The sequence below is a fragment of the Manis javanica genome, chromosome 9, assembly GCF_040802235.1.
Source record: "Manis javanica isolate MJ-LG chromosome 9, MJ_LKY, whole genome shotgun sequence".
In the NCBI taxonomy this organism is placed as follows: Eukaryota; Metazoa; Chordata; class Mammalia; order Pholidota; family Manidae; genus Manis; species Manis javanica.
In genome coordinates this window covers 113,410,555-113,430,231 of record NC_133164.1, presented here as the reverse complement: position 1 = coordinate 113,430,231, position 19,677 = coordinate 113,410,555, and the positions used below count along the sequence as shown (strand labels likewise).

Genomic DNA, 19,677 nt, shown 5'->3' with positions numbered 1-19,677 from the left:
AAAAGAAAAAGGTCACCTACAAAGGAAAACCCATCAGGCTATCATCAGACTTCTCAACAGAAGCCTTACAGGCCAGAAGAGAATGGCATGATATAGTTAATGCAATGAAACAGAAGGGCCTTGAACCAAGAATACTGTATCCAGCACAATTATCATTTAAATATGAAGGAGGGATTAAACAATTCCCACAAAAGCAAAAGTTGTGCCTCCCACAAACCACCTCTACAGGGTATGTTAGAGGGACTGCTCTAGATGGGAGCACTCCTAAGGCTAAATAGATGTCACCAGAGAAAATAAAATCACAGCAAAGAAAGCAGACCAACCAAATACTAACTAAAGCCAAAAAATAAAATCAACTACCCCCCACAAAAGCAGTAAAAGAAAACACAAAAGAGCACAGAATAAAACACCCAACATATAAGGAATGGAGGAGGAGGAATAAGAAGGGAGAGAAATAAAGAATCATCAGACAGTGTTTATAATAGCTCAATAAGTGAGTTAAGTTAGACAGTAAGACAGTAAAGAAGCTAACCTTGAACCTTTGGTAACCATGAATCTAAAGCCTGCAATGGCAATAAGTACATATCTTTCAATAATCACCCTAAATGTAAATGGACTGAATGCACCAATCAAAAGACACAGAGTAACAGAATGGATAAAAAAGCAAGACACATCCATATGCTGCCTACAAGAGATTCATCTCAAACCCAAAGACATGCACAGACTAAAAGTCAAGGGATGGAAAAAGATATTTCATGCAAACAAGGAGAAAAAAGCAGGTGTTGCAGTACTAGTATCAGACAAAATAGACTTCAAAACAAAGTAACAAGAGATAAAGAAGGACATTACATAATGATAAGGGGGTCAGTCCAACAAGAGGATATAACCATTATAAATATATATGTACCCAACACAGGAGCACCAGCATATTTGAAACAAATACTAACAGAATTAAAGGAGGAAATAGAATGCAATATACTCATTTTAGGAGACTTCAACACACCACTCACTTCAAAGGATAGATCCACTAGACAGAAAATAAGTAAGGACACAGAGGCACTGAACAACACACTAGAACAGATGGACCTAATAGACATCTGTAGAACTCAATATCCAAAAGCAACAGGATACACATTCTTCTCAAGTGCACATGGAACATTCTCCAGAATAGACCACATACTGGGCCAAAAAAAGAGCCTCAGTAAATTCCAAAATACTGAAATTCTACCAACCAACTTTTTAGACCACAAAGGTATAAAACTAGAACTAAATTGTACAAAGAAAGCAAAAAGGCTCACAAACACATGGAGGCTTAACAACATGCTCCTAAATAATCAATGGATCAATGACGAAATTAAAATAGAGATCAAGCAATATATGGAAACAAATGACAACAACAACACAAAGCCCCAACTTCTGTGGGACGCAGCGAAAGCAGTCTTAAGAGGAAAGTATATAGCAATCCAGGCATACTTAAAGAAGGAAGAACAATCCCAAATGAATAGTCTAATGTCACCATTATCGAAATTGGAAAAAGAAGAACAAATGAGGCCTAAAGTCAGCAGAATGGGGGACATAATAAAGATCAGAGAAGAAATAAATACAATTGAGAAGAATAAAACAATGGAAAACATCAATGAAACCAAGAGCTGATTTGAGAAAATAAAATAGATAAGCCTCTAGCCAGACTTATTAAGAGAAAAAGAGAATCAACACACATCAACAGAATCAGAAACGAGAAAGGAAAAATCACGACGGACCCCACAGAAATACAAAGATTTATTAGAGAATACTATGAAAACCTATAAGCTAACAAGCTGGAAAACCTAAAAGAAATGGACAACTTCCTAGAAAAATATAACCTTCCAAGACTGACCAAGGAAGAAAGAGAAACTCTAAACAAACCAATTACCAGCACAGAAATTGAATCGGTAATCAAAGAACTGCCCAAGAACAAAACCCCTGAACCAGATGGATTTACCTCAGAATTTTATCAGACATACAGAGAAGATATAATACCCATTCTTCTTAAAGTTTTCCAAAAAGTAGATGAGGAGGGAATACTCCCAAACTCATTCTATGAAGCCAACATCACCCTAATACCAAAACCAGGTAAAGACCCCACCAAAAAAGAAAACTACAGACCAATATCCCTGATGAACGTAGATGCAAAAATACTCAACAAAATATTAGGAAACCGAATTCAAAAATACATCAAGAGGATAAACACCATGACCAAGTGGGATTCATCCCAGGGATGCGAGGATGGTACAACATTCGAAAATCCATCAACATCATCCACCACATAAATAAAAAGGACAAAAACCACATGATCATCTCCATAGATGCTGAAAAAGCATTCGACAAAATTCAACATCCATTCATGATAAAAACTCTCAACAAAATGGGCATGGGGGCAAGTACCCCAACATAATAAAGGCCATATATGATAAACCCACAGCCCACATCATACTGAATAGCAAGAAGTTGAAAGCTTTTCCTCTGAGATCGGGAACAAGACAGGGATGCCCACTCTCCCCACTGTTATTCAATATAGTACTGGAGGTCCTAGACACAGCAATTAGACAAAACAAAGAAATACAAGGAATCCAGATTGGTAAAGAAGTTAAACTGTCACTATTTGCAGATGACATGATATTGTACATAAAAGTCCCTAAAGGCTCCAATCCAAAACCACTAGAAGTAATATCGGAATTCAGCAAAGTTGCAGGATACAAAATTAACACACAGAAATCTGTGTCTTTCCTATACACTAACAATGAACTAATAGAAAGAGAAATCAGGAAAACAATTCCATTCACAATAGCATCAAAAAGAATAAAATACCTAGGAATAAACCTAACCAAGGAAGTGAAAGACCTTTACCCTGAAAACTATAAGACACTCTTAAGAGAAATTAAAGAGGACACTAACAAATGGAAACTCATCCCATGCTCTTGGCTAGGAAGAATTAATATTGTCAAAATGGCCATCCTGCCCAAAGCAATATACAGATTCGATGCAATCCCTATCAAATTACCAACAGTATTCTTCAACGAACTGGAACAAATAGTTCTAAAATTCATATGGAACCACCAAAGACCCCGAATAGCCAAAACAATCCTGAGAAGGAAGAATAAACTGGGGGGGAATCTCACTCCCCAACTTCAAGCTCTACTACAAAGCCACAGTAATCAAGACAATTTGGTACTGGCACAAGAACAGAGCCACAGACCAGTGGAACAGAATAGAGACTCCAGACATTAACCCGAACATCTATGGTCAACTAATATACGATAAAGGAGCCATGGACATACAATGGGGAAATGACAGTCTCTTCAACAGATGATGCTGGCAAAACTGGACAGCTACATACATGTAAGAGAATGAAACTGGATCACTGTCTAACCCCATACACAAAAGTAAATTCAAAATGGATCAAAGACCTGAATGTAAGTCATGAAACCATAAAACTCTTAGAAAAAAACATAGGCAAAAATCTCTTAGACATAAGCATGAGCAACTTCTTCATGAACATATCTCCCCGGGCAAGGGAAACAAAAGCAAAAATGAACAAGTGGGACTATATCAAGCTGAAAAGCTTCTGTACAGCAAAGGACACCATCAATAGAACAAAAAGGTATCCTACAGTATGGGAGAATATACTCATAAATGACAGATTCGATAAAGGGCTGACATCCAAAATATATAAAGAGCTTACGTACCTCAACAAACAGAAAGTAAATAATCCAATTAAAAAATGGGCAGAGGAGCTGAATACACAGTTCTCTAAAGAAGAAATTCAGATGGCCAACAGACACATGAAAAGATGCTCCACATCGCTAATCATCAGAGAAATGCAAATTAAAACCACAATGAGATATCACCTCACACCAGTAAGGATTGCCACCATCTAAAAGACAAACAACAACAAATGCTGGTGAGGTTGTAGAGAAAGGGGAACCCTCCTACACTGCTGGTGGGAATGTAAATTAGTTCAACTATTGTGGAAAGCAGTATGAAGATTCCTCAAAATGCTCAAAATAGAAATACCATTTGACCCAGGAATTCCACTTCTAGGAATTTACCCTAAGAATGCAGCAGCCCAGTTTGAAAAAGACAGATGCACCTCTGTGTTTATCACAGCACTATTTACAATAGTCAAGAAATGGAAGCAACCTAATTGTCCATCAGTGAATGAATGGATAAAGAAGATGAGGTACATATACAGAAGGGAATATTACTCAGCCATAAGAAGAAAACAAATCCTACCATTTGCAACAACATGGATGGAGCTAGAGGGTATTATGCTCAGTGAAATAAGCCAGGTGGAGAAAGATGAGTACCAGATGATTTCACTCATATGTGGAGTATAAGAACAAAGGAAAACTGAAGGAACAAAACAGCAGCAGAATCACAGAACCCAAGAATGGACTAACAGTTACCAAAGGGAAAGAGACTGAGGAGGATGGGTGGAAAGGGAGAGATAAGGGTGGAGAAAAAGAAAGGGGGCATTATGATTAGCATGTATAATGTGTGTGGGGGGACATGGGGAGGGCTGTACAACACAGAGAAGATGAGCAGGGATTCTGCAGCATCTTATTACGCTGATGGACAGTGACTGTAATGGGGTTTCTTGGGGGGACTTGGTGAAGGGGGGAGCCTAGTAAACATAATGTTCTTCATGTAACTGTAGATTAATGATACCAAAATAAGTAAATAAGTAAATAAATAAATAAATTGGATTTAAAAAAAATTTATTCTAATGCCTCATGAGCTACAAAGACAAGAATCATGTGCTTTAATAGCTCCAACAGTGAATGGCTCTCCTCTGCCCCAGAACTAACTTCTTCCCAGTCACTTCTGCATCTCCCTGTTCCACATATCACAAATACTTTGCTCTGAATAGGAGGAAAGGGTGCCATAAAATCTGAGAACTATTGGCTTAATGGAATCTTTTTTTTTTAATTCTTAGTTTATTAATGCTTTCATGAAAAATCTGCACTATCACCACAGATAAAGTCCCTGGAGATCTTTACTCCTTGTGCCGTTCAGTCTCCACTCACTTTTTGCCAGTGCCAACACAGGCCTTGCACTCCCCCTGCCTTTCTTCATTCTGTTCTGTTGTTCCTTTCTCTGCTTCCTTGAGGTCTGTTCTCCTCATACAGTCCCTGTCTTGCAAGTCTATGTCTGGGTTCACTTTTCTTTGCATAAATCCAAAGAATCATAAATTATGCCAAAACCAGTTGTCCTGCCACCACCAAAATGGGGTCTGAATGTAAATACAAAGACGACATCTGGTGTGGTCTTCTACATTTTGGCTAGTCTTTCCCAAATTTCTGTCTTCAGTGCGGCTGCCTTCCCAGGGTGAAGGATATCAATGACCATTTGCACTGAAGCAGTCGTTGGTCATGAACTTCCTGGTCCGGACAGTCACTGTATCATTCATGATGGTGATGGATCTTCAAGCAGGCAGGGAGGAAAAGGACAATGGAATCTTACAGAAAGGAATTACACTCACTTTCTGTTAAGTTCAGATTCCTGTAAAAATGCAATACAGATGACACACATTTTACAAAAACTAGTTAGACGAAAGGGTCAGGACCAAACGAAACCAGGAGAATTTTCCTCTGCTTGGATTACAAAGACAAAGTTTAAAAATCCTAAACCTGCAGAAATACGCACAGGAACGTAGGGAACACCAGTGTGTGTGGGCTCTTCTCCTTCCTAGAACTCATTCAAGTAAACGTTTCCTGTCCCTAAGAGCTCCTGGTTAGCTCAAACCATGTCCTGAAGGCAGGTGACTGGACATCTCATTCATTCCAGAGATCACTCAGATGTAACTTTTACACACGTAGATAACATTACAATTACACACTTGAGATTTTTAAATGCAGGGAAAGTCTGTGAAATAGTCAAGTGGCTGGACACTCCTAAAAAACACTCTTCTCTGAAAATACCCTGGAGAACAAAGGTTGCACTGGCTTCACTTCATTTTAACAAAGGCCAAACTGTAGATGGAGTTTATTTTAGTTCATGTAACAATGTTCTACATGTTTCCTCTAGTCCTTTGATGTAGACTCTAAGTTTTAAAATACCAAGACATTCTCCATAAAAAAAAATTGTTTCTTAGCTTTTCTTAAAACTAAATTTAGTAACTCCCTCAGAAGTTTTTACACTTATCCTGTAAAACTTAGAATATTAACATTACTATGTATCAACAAATCATAGGAAGTTTTTTTGATAAATCCAAAATTACTTTGAGAGTCCTCCCACTGAAAGGCAGATCTAATTCTCCAACCAGTAAATCTGGGCTGACTTACATTCTGCTGGTGAGAGACTTGCCTCATCAGCAGAATGTAATGGGGATGGTTCCAGGACCACAGAGGGTAGGTCAGGAGAAGCCTCGGCTTCTTAGATCACTTGCTCTTGGGGTCCTGAACTACCGTCTAAGCAGTACAATTCCCTGCAGCAACCCTGCTAAGGAGACAATATACAGAGGGGAGAGGGAGAGAGGTGACTTCCAGTCCCCAGCTGTGCCCCCATACACCCTGGAGCAGAGACAAGATGTCCTCACTGTTAGTTACCCATATAAATTCCTGTCCCACAGCACTGTGAGAAATACTAATAAAATGGTGGTTGGTTTAAGCCAATAAGTTTTGGGGTAATTTGTTACAGTTACAGATTTTAACATGTCTTACTTAACCAGGGTTGCAACTAAAGCATATGCTACACTTAAGCAAGATTCAAAGAAAGTCTTGCTTTCAGTGTTAGACAATGATTATTAGAAACATTACTGAGATGTCAAATTTCATCCATTTTAGTGGAAGAAGCTAAAGAGAATTTAAGAATTACTTACTGTCACTTTAATTGAGAGAATGTGGTAGAAAAAACAGACCTTTGTCTCAACTCTACTCAGTGAAATAGCACAACCCAGCCCAAAGCAGTGCCTTGAATCACCCTAGAGCACCTGATAGAAGGCAAGTTCTATGAAGAAACATGGATGGTTAAGCGTATTCAAGTTGTGCTGCGAACCACACTGACATGACAGATCAGAGAGGAGGGAGGACCAATGAATCAACAGCTCAGACACAGCATAATTATCGATTTTTGCCATGATCATGGACTCACCTCCTATATAACTAAATGTTTAGTTTAAGTAGAATGTGGGTATGAGGTGATTCAGCAAGATGAATGTGGTCAAATTAACTCTGTTAAAGCATGGGTAAATGCACCCCAGCTACCGCACATGGAGGAAGGGCCAATTCACTGAATTGTGTACACTCTTCGCCATCACTGCCCACAGACAGACCACTACAATGGTGGCCATGTGAGTTCTGCTAAATGTGGAATTTGTGAACCAACAGTGGTTCCCTGTGCAGAGCAGGGTTGAACTGGAACTGGGTGGGTGCAACACAATGCAGGAGGGAAACATCACTGTAGCTCTCTTTGGGGGAACTCCATGCATTTATTACAAATAATAAAAAACATTAAAATTGCTGATGACATTGTCTTTTCCTGAGAACTGAACTTGCAGGGACGCTGATACAGAAGCAGGGGAGGGAGGAGTAAAGGACAAGTAAGGGGCCTTGATATTTTGTAAAACTCCCTTCGTGTTCCTGCTCTTTCAACCTAAATACTGCCATCTATGGTTAACGGGTGGACTTGTGAGCAATATAAACCGCCAGGCCACAGAACCGCAAAAGTATAGAACGCAGAGGATGGTGGTAAGGGCTTCCCAGCCCAGCCTAAAGCCAGGATCCCCTCTTTAGCGCCAGCAGGGCCAACCTTCTGCTTGCCTACTACAGATGGTTCAAGAGCTCCTCTTTCAGCACAGAACTAGAAGGCTGCCCCAGGAACTGCTGCATCCCTGAGCTGACAGCCCCCAAATCTTTGAATCCCCATTTTGCCATTGGGTGAGGTGAAAGGGGCACACCTGGGAGCGTGAGTACAAGAAAATCCAGAGAGGGTGTGCTCTCCTCCCTCCATTAGTCACCTTTCCAGCCCCACACCACAGGAGGTGAGAGCAAAGGCACCCAAAGGGGATGGAGGGAGGAAGTGAGCCGGGCTCAGAAGCCTGACATCCAGTGGCAATGCAGGTACCTGTAGCTCTTACAGCCGAGCCAGCCTCCACGCCGCCACAGAGAACCATTCTTGGAACCGTATAGAAACGGAAGCTTAGAGAGTTTAAGACGGACCCTTGACAGTGAGTGATTTAAAGGTCGGTAAATACTAGCATTGGAAAACACTGCATTTGGATTTGTTTTTAATGCCACCTGTCATCTTCCCAAAACTAATAAAACCACCTGACACCACCCTTTCACTGAGCAATCTCTAAATATGATGGCCTCTCTCCGGGGGAAGCACTCTCTCTGAATGCTATGGCACTCTGGTCCACAAGTGAGCATGTAGTCCCTTCTAGGACCACTAATGAATTTCAGTCATTTGATGACCCAAACAAGTCAATAATAGCAGGGGAAAGTTATGTTTCTTAACTGCCCCAATTTAGACATTCTTAACAAAAACCACAAAAATCCCACAACTCTCAGATTACAAACTGCTCACTTCGGTGAACAAAGTTTCCTTAACTTTCTGATCCTAAGCAAGGTACTATCTCAACTTCACATCTGACTCCCACCACTCCTCAATCAAATCACAAATTGGAGATCACCGTTAAACAACTACAAACAGCTACCCAAACAATAATAGTTTGTAATTCATTACTTTTTCCATCCTATCAAAACATCACCCATAGGTTTGCACAAATTTATGCACACACCCTCAACACACACACGCAAAAACTAACTTAAGAGTACAAGTGGTCTCATTTTTAAATAGTTAATGAACACAACTTTTTATCAGCATTCATCCACTGAAGATTCAGTTCAATTCTTACTGTTCCATGCTTTTGACCTGAAGAAATAATTTCTTGTATCATTTCCAAAACAACTGTACATATGCCACAGAGCTGCAAATATTTTTATAAAGTTGCTGGTATTATTCATACAAGACCAGAAAAAAAAATCACTGCTTATGCATTTTGTCTTACTGCAATTTATCAAATTGGCATTTTTCAGAGCTCTATCTGAAAAGCATAAGCACAGGAAATTTGACTTCATACTTACGATATATACAACACTGATTAAAAAAAAAAAGAGATGAGATGCCTGAGTCTTTGGGAAACTTAACACTTAGAAGGGAAGGTCAATTTTATAAGTTAAAGGTAATCCCAAGTAAAGTAAAATTAAAAGAAAAATCTCATAGATGTACCAAAATTATAACACAGAATATACAAGATACTGAAATTAGAGGCAGCAAAAAATCTTATGAGACTGCCACAGGGATAATAACCAGAGAACAATATCATGCAAGAAGTGATGGCATGAGCCAGCCTTTAATGAAAGATGGGTGCATGAAGCAAGAGTGAAAGAAAGGGTGTTTAAGTCCAAAGACCTATTAGAGGCCAGGCTCCATCAGCCCACTGCAACAAAAATACATGACTAGATACTGCTTTAGGAAGATGGATCTGGCAGCAGTATCTAACCCGTAAGCAGTGGAAGGCTGAAAGCAGCACCTTTGGTTAGTAATGCAGTCCCAAAAGAGAATGGTGTCAACAAGGCTGAGGGAGGGAGGGTGGATTCAGGCTGTAAGGAAAGGACAGGATTAAGGTTATCAAGCATATCAGAGTGACCAGAAGTATAACACTACCACTAGGAGAACCAGCTGAGTCTAGAAGATTTTTTTTCCTAATCAATGATGTGTTCTTTCATACATATTAACTCTAAAGTGCCCGCTGACATTTCAGGGAGACATCCCAAAGGTGCACACCCAAATTCTCACTGGCTCCCACTGCAAACTGTCAACAACTTACTCTTTTCACCTGACCTCCAAAGGCCCTTTGCAACCCAACCTTTATTATCTCTTCAAACTACTGTATTTCCTGTTCATCCCCTGCAACCAAGTTGTGCTACTCTTTAAACAATCAAAGCTAGATCAACTGACATATCTCACCCTTGTTTACCAAACATCTTCATATGCATTACCATGTTCATCTTCACAGCAGTTACACAATAAATAGCGATGATATCCTTACTTTATACTGAGCCACCTGAAACTTGGAAAAACTAAATAACTTGCCCAAGTGACCATTTCAAAACCTAAATCTGACCTCAAATATTTCTTGTATAAGCACAAAACACATCTACTGAGCTAAGACATTTAGAAGAGAATTAAAGGCCACATGTTCTCCAGGAAGAACAGAAGGAAGTGGACCACCACGAGCCCAGCAGCTCTGCCACCTGTAACATAAACACCCGATCAGACACCTCCCTTCTAGAGTGACTGTTTACACAGACTGGTCAGAGGCAGCATTTGTGACAAAGGCTTCTCTGCGAGGAAAAGGAGCACTGTTCCACAGTCCTCCACAATGAGAAGGAGAGGCCATACAAGTGAAGCTCAGTCTGCTTTGAGGGTAGTGCAGGACTTTGCTTCTCTTAAAAAAAAAGTCAATTACTTCTAAGGACAAGGAAGGACAAAAATACTAAATAAGCTTAAAAATTAGCAAATTTGATAGCTTCTGTTAAAAAAGTATAAAAATGTTCCTTAATTATCCATGGACTCCAGTTTGTGCTCTGAACTAACAAAAAATTACATAACAGAACTGCAAAACAGCTTTAAATTAGAATTTTTTAGCTAAATGTGAAAACGGCACAACGATTTAAGTAATTACAGTTGCATGGAACTGATGATCCAAAATTCAAAATAAACGGTATCAAAATAAAATGATCCAAATTCAAAATAGGTTTTTCTTCATTCCTATCCCCAAATCCAACATGGGGAGAATATATATTTTAACAATGTGTGACACAGAGAAATGCTACATTTGGGCTCATTTTATCTGCAGCATTCCAGATCTTTACATTTTTGTAATTAATAGCCCCAAATAAACATTTCTCGAACACTACCTTTTCAATTACCAGTCCCCTGTTGAGCACCAATCAAATGGAAAACACAGTATCGTATGAACTTTAAGCGAAAAAAAGAAAAAGAAAAAAGAAAACCTGTTTCTGAAAAATGATACAACAATCTGGATGGCTGAATCTTAGTGGAAAAGAAAAATGAGTTGAGACTCATTCGCAAAAGAATCTGCACTCAAGACAGTATGTGAATTATTTTGCATCTTCTCTTATTGATTCAATCACTACAATCTCAAAAGGAAGTTATTATCCCCATTTTACAGATTAAGACTGAGGCTCAGGGATTTAGATTGCCTGGTTAATACCATAGCGCAAATGGCAGGGCTGGTATTTACACCTCCAAGCCTTCTAATTATGGCCATCACTCTTTAAGGCCTTTGATAGCCTGTACAAAACATTTCCTGTCCCCTCCTACACAAAAAATCGCAAGAGGTAGTGAAAAAGAAGCATGTACATATATTATATATATTAATATATATATTACATATATACATATTACTAATATAATAAATTTGAGGAAAAGTTGTTGCTTCCTCTCCATCTCCACCGCCCTCCCATACTGTGGAATAGTGAGACTCCCCGAGTTCTCCTTACTGGAGAAAACCATTGCACAGAAAGATGTAAGTAACTGGGGGAAGACACCCAATAGCTCCCATTTGCTAGTAAAATAATCACTATTTAACTGTGATACGCTAAATGACTCTTCCAAAAGATGTTTGCAGATTGTACTGCTTCTGTTCTTTGCAGCATCCTAACCAACGCCCTCTTTTTTTAAATTTTATTATTATTTTTTATTTTGGTATCATTAATCTACAATTATAGATAGAACATTATGTTTACTAGGTTCCCCCCTTCACCAAGTCCCCCCCCCACATACCCCTTCACAGTCACTGTCCATCTGCATAGTAAGATGCTGTAAAATCACTACTTGTCTTCTCTGTGTTGCACAGCCCTCCCCCTGCCCCCCCATGCACTATACATGCTAATCGTAATGCCCTATTTCTTTTTCCCCGCCCTTATCCCTCTCTTTGCACCCATCGTCCCCAGTCCCTTTCCCTTTGGTAACTATTAGTCCATTCTTTGGTTCTGTGATTCTGCTGCTGTTTTGTTCCTTCAGTTTTCCTTTGTTCTTATACTCCACATATGAGTGAAATCATTTGGTACTTGTCCTTCTCCGCCTCGCTTATTTCACTGAGCATAATACCCTCTAGCTCCATCCATGTTGTTGCAAATGGTAGGATCTGTTTTTTTCTTATTCTGCCCTCTCATTTTAAGACAGTGCTCTCACCAGGAGTCCAGGTGCCACACATCCATTCAAGTTACCTTAGAGTACAAGCATCTATGTTAAAATTCTTCTTGAAGAGTTTTCTTTTTCAGGCCTCAACACTACCACTATATTATCTGTATTATTAAAACATGTTGAGGTACTTGCTTTGTCAAGTACAATATAGCTGATTAACCCAGGCTACAAGAAGGTATCAAGTTTGCATTTTCTTTCCAATATCTTCATTGATTTTTAAGTATCCATGGCCACTTAATTTTTGTGAGTTCAAATAAGTTTTGTGGGTTTAAATAACACTAAGTACTATACTATAAAAACTTTTTTCAGTTTCTATCTTTAATTAAACATTAGTACTAGTTGCCAAGCAACTAAGTTTGAGGATACTGAAAACACAATCTCCAGAGAAACATGGCCAAACCAACAATATTAACCACTAACCACTACAATAATGGTTTATTATTATTGTTATTTTATGCTTTCTATACCTTTGTGTTGCTAACTGGAGATTAAATCTCCAAAATTAGAATACCCATCTTCATGAACAGTTAAAGAGCATCTTTATGCATGTAAAAACAAGAAGGTTGACTGTCTTTCATCTTTTCAGTGAAACACAAAACTAGCAGCTTTGAAGATACTTAGGCAGTTTTCTGTTGCTATTGTTAATGGGCCACTTATAGTTTGGGTTCCTAAAAGTAGGAAGGGACCCATTTTTAATAGTTTTTTTTCAGCCATGCTATTTATGCAGTATTTAACTATTAACAAAGAACTATATCAATCACACAAATTCCCTAGGACACTGTTAACGAGTACTGTCACTATTGTTCACTGGTCTGCCTACATGTTGAATTTTATGCAGGTGGCTACAAGTCCATCACAGTTGTGAAGAAATGAACTACAAGCATAGTCTGCTAAAAGCCACACCAACATTTAAGTTGTAATCCAACCTAACATTTACTGGAAAATCCAAATCACACAGGAGAACTCCAGAAACGTCACTTTAAAAAATAACAGAGATGTTGAATTTTCCATTTTCCTAAAATTTACAAATTAGTATATTCTAATAAGTTTGTGGACTTGTCACCTCAACTACTAAAATCATAAACATGGTATGTCACTAAACAGTCGCTGGACCTGGTCAACTTGAAAGCATGTAATATAAAATTTGCATTAAAGCACATTTTACCTATAAACGTCATTAGTTTTAAAGTTTTTTTTTAAAGAGAAGCGGCAGAATCTTAGGTATCGGATACAAGTCTTGAAATGTCAGGAACACTACTATTGTGAGCTAGTCTACTCAATTCTAGTAGAAAAAAGTTTAGAAAGAAATTAGCTATACTTTCTCCATTTAGTATAGATGGTCCTTAGTAGTATGATTTCTGAGTAATTAGAAATTACACGTGTCTAAAAGGTTACTTATGGGGCAATAAAAGGCTGCCACACCAATTTTCCCTTTCGATTCCCAGAGTACAGCTTCCACGTGGTTCACCACTGGGGTAGGTGCCCTCGCCTCGCCGGGCCGGGCCCCCTACCCTTCGGGGGCGGGGCCAGCGCCCAATCACGTGGGTGACGCGCGGCCGCCATTTTCCCTGGCGGGGGGAGGGGCGGAGCTTTGCGGGAGGGGTGCCTGAGCGCCGTGGGCCGGTCCGTGGCGCCGCGTGACTGCGGGGCCTTGGGGCGCCTCCCTGCAGACTCCGAAGTGGGCCCCTCCTTTCCGAGGGCGCATGGCTGGGAAAGCAGAGGAGCCGCGGAGTGGGACCGCAGCCGGCCGGGATTGAAATAAACCACCCTCATCATCTGCCTCTGGAGTGACAGCTTGAGAGCAGCCAGCTCCGAGCAAATACCTTCAAGGCCAGAACAAGTCACGGCGGAGGGCCTCGGAGTGCACGCTAACAAGCAGAAAGCGTGGGAGGGTGGGTGGGGGATCACAATTTAATGGGACGTAAATGATTTGCTAGAATAACCCTAAACAATCACTGTTGAAAAAAAGTTCACACCACCAGCGGCTGAAAATACCCTTCAGCGTAATGACCTGTAGTACCTGTATCCCCTGATTTATTCCCCGACTTCAACTGATGGCCAAGCACTGGGCACTGCCTTGAGGAGTAATGATGTGCTCAAATTAATGCCAGGATGCCCAGTCACTTTGCTCACTCCTCCCTGTCTGCCAGAAAAGGCCACACACACTGCAGTCAAGACAAAAATCTCATTATTGACTTGCACGCATCTCTCCCCTTCATCTATTCTCCTTCCAAAACTCACGTAACATGCAAAATTTAAGGAAAAAAGACTAGCACTTAAAATCAGAAATCGGTTAACTTTGTTGGCATATGAATGGAATGATATAAACTATTCCGTTGTGGGACATTTCCATTATACCTATAATTTACGGTTATCTTTACAATCTGTACTATAACAAAAATATTTTTATAGGATATATAAATATTGCTCCAGAGTTCAGGATTTCTTCTCTAAATTCAATAGCAGGGACAGGGCTTTTTGGAATTATTTGGTGAGCAGGCTGAAGAGTGGTAAGGGCTTTTATTACCACCAGTATACACAGTCCCCTGCTAGTAGTAAACAGACAATGAAAAATAACATTTCAAGCTCACCAAGAAAATACTGGTTCCTAGCGGTACTACATCTGAGTTTGGTAAAATATGTCCTAAAATGTGAGTTAGAGACTTCTGTTAGAGACAGACGCTTCTTTTAAAAATGAGGGGCTTAGCCTGGATTATCGCTTAATCTCTTTCAGCCCTCAAAGTCCTTGATTTTAGATTGAGTCCTTCCAGTCATTAGAGAAATACAATGCCCTGTTTTAGTTTCAGGGAACTGGATGACAGCAGGTATGTAAGTTAACTTTCTAGCAAGAGAGGGAAAAAAAGTCCCCTTTTTCAGTACATCATCCTGGAGGTCACCTAAATTGAAAAGCATGACATCCAAGTTAAATACCATTTAAGTAACTGAATCACGAAAATAAACTCCTGTACATAGTTTTTCCTCTTACTGAAACCTCCTCCCTTCACCTCCATTAGCTTGTCACGCTCAAGGACTTTATATTAGGCCTAGATTATTAAATTACTTTCATGACTTTATATAACTTTCACCTTCTTTAATGTTTGCGGTGACTCATCTGGATTCTTGTCTGCTACATTTTGGTGTTTATTAACTTTTCAGAAAACAACATTTATGCCTATAGTAAAGGCCCAACAAATATCCCGGACCCAAATCTGTAGGCACGACTCAAGCTCATTAGAAAGGTTATACTAGAGGTAAAGGGTCTAACTGCACGGCCCTAGGAGAGGTTTCTTTCCCCAGACAACCTGCGCTATTACTTATCTAATTTGAGTCAATTCGCACAAATCCACATCAGAACGTCAAGGTCTCTGGGCAGGAGCCAAAAGACCCTACGACCCCTTTTAACTCAGCCTTTTAACACACCGAGCAAAAAAGCTCCTTAATGCCGAAGACGAGGGCAGGACCAGGAGCGCACCTTTAGCACACCTCACGGAGGAGGGAGGGTGAGCTTTAAAACGTGTCACCAGAGTGCCAGACGGCAGGAAAGGGAACGCACTTGCCCGGGGCCAGACTGGCTGACACTGTCTCCTCTAGCGCTTCGCCCTTTCCAGCACCTGAGGCCTGGGATGCTCAAAGCCAAAAATACCTGAGACCCTTCATCCAAAAGGGGGATCAGGCTGAGAGCAACCCTGTTTACCGTGGCAATTCCGGCACGGAGGAGACTTCTAGAGCATTCTGTTATGGCGGGTGCCTGTGTGTGCAAAGGGGCGGGGGGGGGGGGGATATGTGGGGAGTGGAATTGAGCGATCCAGCAAAACGGCTATTCGTACTACGCGGCTGGGAGCCGTGGCGTGGGGATTCCGAGCATCTGCGCCGGGGTGAGGCTCGGCCAGGGCCGGCCGAAAGCCTGGCCGGGGACGTGACCGCACCGCGGGTGCTGGGAGGCATGCGCGCCTTACCTGGGCCCTGGGGCCGGCAAAGTTGCAAGGCTCCACCTCCACCTCCGCGTCCTCGAGGCCCCCGCGGAGCGCGGTGCGGAGCCTCTCCAGGTGCTCCCTCAGGGTGACCCGCTGGTGGAAGGAGAACGCCGGGTGCAGCGAGGCCATGGTGAAGAGCAACAGCAGCTCCTCTCGGGCCCTGAAGCCCAGCCCACCGCCGGGCCGGGGCTCGGCGCCACTGCCTTCCGGGCTGGAGCCGTCCTTCTCGGCGTCGTCCCCGCCGTCGCCGTTCTCGTCCTCCGTGCCGCCCCGCGAGCCCTCGCCCCGGACCGCGCGCAGGCTCTTGAGCACCGAGTCCACCTGGGGTAGGAGGCGGTGCAGGCGGCCGGCGGCCTCACGGTTCTCTGAGCCCAGCAGTGCCAGGTAGACGATGAGGCGCGAGCGCACGGCGGGCTCCCGGAAGTCGGCCAGCGGCCCTGGGTCCGAGAGGCCGTTGGCCTTGGCCTCCGAGTCGCGCAGGTAGTGGTAGTCCTTGCGCGCAAGGTCCTCCAGGCACGAACCCAGGAAACGCAGCTCCAGCGGGTTGCACAGGTCTAGCAGCCCGCACATGAACTCCAAGCGCTGCGCCGAGCCCAGCACCAGCCCGAACCACTCGTACACTCGCTCCTGCTCGCGTAGCGCCGCCGCGGGCCCGCCGCCGCCGCCGCCGCCGCCCGGCATGCCCGCCCCCACCGCCGCTCCGCCAGCAACAGGCGGTCCGAGTCCCCGGGAGGGCGGCGGCGGCGGCGGCGGTTGGGGGCCCCGTTGCGGGCCTGCGGGCGGCGGCGGCGGTGGGCGGCAGTCGCGGCGGCGGCGCGGCGGGGCCTTTGCGCCCGACCGCGAGTCTGCCTCGGGCTCCTCCACTTGGGGCGGCGGCTCCGCGGGGTGCGTCGGCTTCAGCGGCAGCTTCATCCTCAGCATCCTCAGCTAAGGCGGCGCGGACATGCGAGCGGGGGCGGGCGGGAGGAGCCGGGAGGAGGGGCCGGAGACGAGGCGGCGGCGCGGCCGTCAAGAGCGCGGCCCGTCCATGCCGCCGGGGAGGGCCGGGGCCGGGTCTCGGACGGAGAGGGGGGCGGTGGCCGGCTGGCCGGGTCGCGGGCTTAGTCTTCCCGGGCCGGAGGCGGGGCGTGCCCGCGGCGGCTCCTCCCCTTGGACTCCGCGCCGGCTCTGGGTACCCCAGGTGCGGGTGCGAGCGAGCGAGCAAGCGTGTCCTCCTTCCGCCTCCCTCTTTCCGGTCGTCCGCACTGAGCTGGGGCGGCGGCACCCGAGCGGTTCCTCGCGAGCCGGTGGGGACCAAGAGGCTGGGAGAAGAGGAGGAGCGGCCGGGCCTGGCGGAGACGGGGCGGGCTCCGCGCTGGCGCTTCAGCCAATCAGTGGCCGAAGCCGACGGATGCGTAGCTCTCCCGCCCCAAGGGCCGCCGCTCTCGGAGAAGCCCCGCTCAACTGCCACCAGGCCGCCTCCCTCTCGGCCGCTTCCGCGCAGCCGTAAGGCCTGGTGGCCGCCGGCTCTGGCCGCACAACAGCGGGGCGGCGGCTAGGTGTGCCGGAGCGCGGCGTGTAGCGTGCGAGCAGGAAGTGGGGAAAGTTCGCCTTTCCTGAGGCCCTAGCCCGGCTTTGGACCGCTGACTCCCCGCTCGCGTGGGGCGCCGCCCGGGTTACTGCGCGGCGGCACTGGACGCGTCCCGGGAGCCGGGTTTCCTCGGAAGCGAGCCCGCTGACCCCGAGATGGGCTCTTCTAGTTCTCCACACCCTGGCCGACTTCGTGGAAGTCAGCAGTGGGGCTAATGTCCGCCAAAACTTTGCACGGGTCGGTGGAGCTGCCTCACGTGCTGGTCCGAGATCGGGGTCGGGAGGCAGGGTGGCGGGCGGGGCGCCGACCCCCAGGGGTTCCGCGGCCTCCGGGTCGGCGGGGTCGCGCGGACGGCCCCGCCCTAACGGTTGCCTCTGGTCTGTAACGCTCTTTGGAAATTATTTCTACGATAAGTTTAGGAAAAGCCCCTTCAAAGCCTTCATCTTCTGGGAATCATTTTATTTGCCGATTAACGTTTTTGTACATAACATTCTGAGTCCTTGTGGCCGGTGTGAATACTTATGACACGAGGAACTTATCACCTTGACAGGCTTTAAACTTTTAAAAAAATTTTAATTGTTACATTTTTAAGGTTTGAAGACTTCCAAAATGTCTCTCTTGGCCTGTTGCCTTTTTTTCCCCCCATGTAGTCCAGATTTTTAAAACTCAGGTGGATCTTTTGAGGGTTAATTTTTAAAAGGTGTGCTTTAAAAAAATTCTTAATGTTTTAAACTAAGAAGCCCTACTACAGCTGTATAATAGGAGTACATAGAAGAAAAAAAAATTCCACCACAATTCTTTCTGAAAATGTTTGGCCGTCTTTCCCACAACTTTATGCCCCAAGAAGCTAATTTATAATTCAGTCAAAGGCTTAACTGAAGCCAGATCAGTTTCAGCAATAAAAGGGGGAGACAAATATTTTTAACATATTTGAGATTGGCCAAATATATGAAAGTTATTCTTTCATGTAGTTTGCTATTCCCTTGCATTTCTTGGGTGTAATCTAGAAATCATTACAATCAGGAGTAAACTTTTTAAGGACTTTTTTATTAACAATCCTTGCCTTTCCCCGGAGCCCACCCCTGCCTTTTTTTGTTACCCTCAACTGCCCCGGAATCTTCTACTCTATCCCCTCTCCTATTCCCACCTTTCTAAAGCTTAGGCTGAAATGCTTTAGGCAACCAGTATTATTGATCTTGCTAGATATTCACAGGTCCACCTTGAGTCACCTGTCTCATCAGGATATCCTGGAATAAGCTCTGAGGTGATTTTTACTTGTGACCCAGGTGAAAAGGTCTTTACATTTTCCTTGGCAACAAAAAGCCATTTGGTATGAACTCTCCATGATACTTGGTCCATAAATTTTACATCAGAAATCAGATTTGTAATTGACTTATCCCTCTGTCTTTGACCAATATTAGAAAATGCAGTGATTAGAGCTCCTACACATACATGGCATATGTACTATGATTTGATGATTCTGGTTATTATCCATCAGCTGGACAATTTCCTCTTTACCCTCCAGTGCATTGTTTCAAAGCCCTCCCTCCGTACTGCAGTTTCGACCAGGCCTCAACGTTTTTTCCACCCTCTCATAACTAAGAGAACATTCATTCAGTAAGAGGGACACACTACGCCAGTGCTTTTCAGGGAGAGGCCCAGATGGAAATTCCAGGATGAGGTGTAGGTGTATTTAGTTGGGAAAAACTACCCAGATTATTCTGATAAAATGCCCTAGGAAGGTATTCCTCCTGCTGGGCCTACCTATTGTTGAGAATACCTGCTCTGTATTCTCTGTTATTTTCTATATTCCCTGCATCATCATCCAGATGGGCAGACCTGCCATAAGGGAGGGTG

General features: G+C 43.7%; 1 protein-coding gene and 1 pseudogene across 4 annotated transcripts in view; both read right to left on the bottom strand.

Moving 5' to 3' along the window:
• ZCCHC2 (zinc finger CCHC-type containing 2) overlaps nucleotides 1–17,327 on the bottom strand; it is a 64,035-nt gene extending 46,708 nt beyond the window's left edge. For all 4 annotated transcript variants that reach the window (XR_005060637.2, XR_005060638.2, XR_012121260.1 and 1 more), the window contains exon 1: nucleotides 16,233–17,327. Coding sequence is in view for 1 of the 4 variants with exons in the window: in XM_017651065.3 (XP_017506554.3) it covers nucleotides 16,233–17,171 (939 nt within the window). In the remaining 3 variants the exon portion in view is untranslated. The remainder of the gene's footprint in view (nucleotides 1–16,232) is intronic.
• LOC140843458 (small ribosomal subunit protein eS24 pseudogene) lies at nucleotides 4,214–10,995 on the bottom strand (annotated as a pseudogene).
• Nucleotides 17,328–19,677: the final 2,350 nt, after the last annotated feature.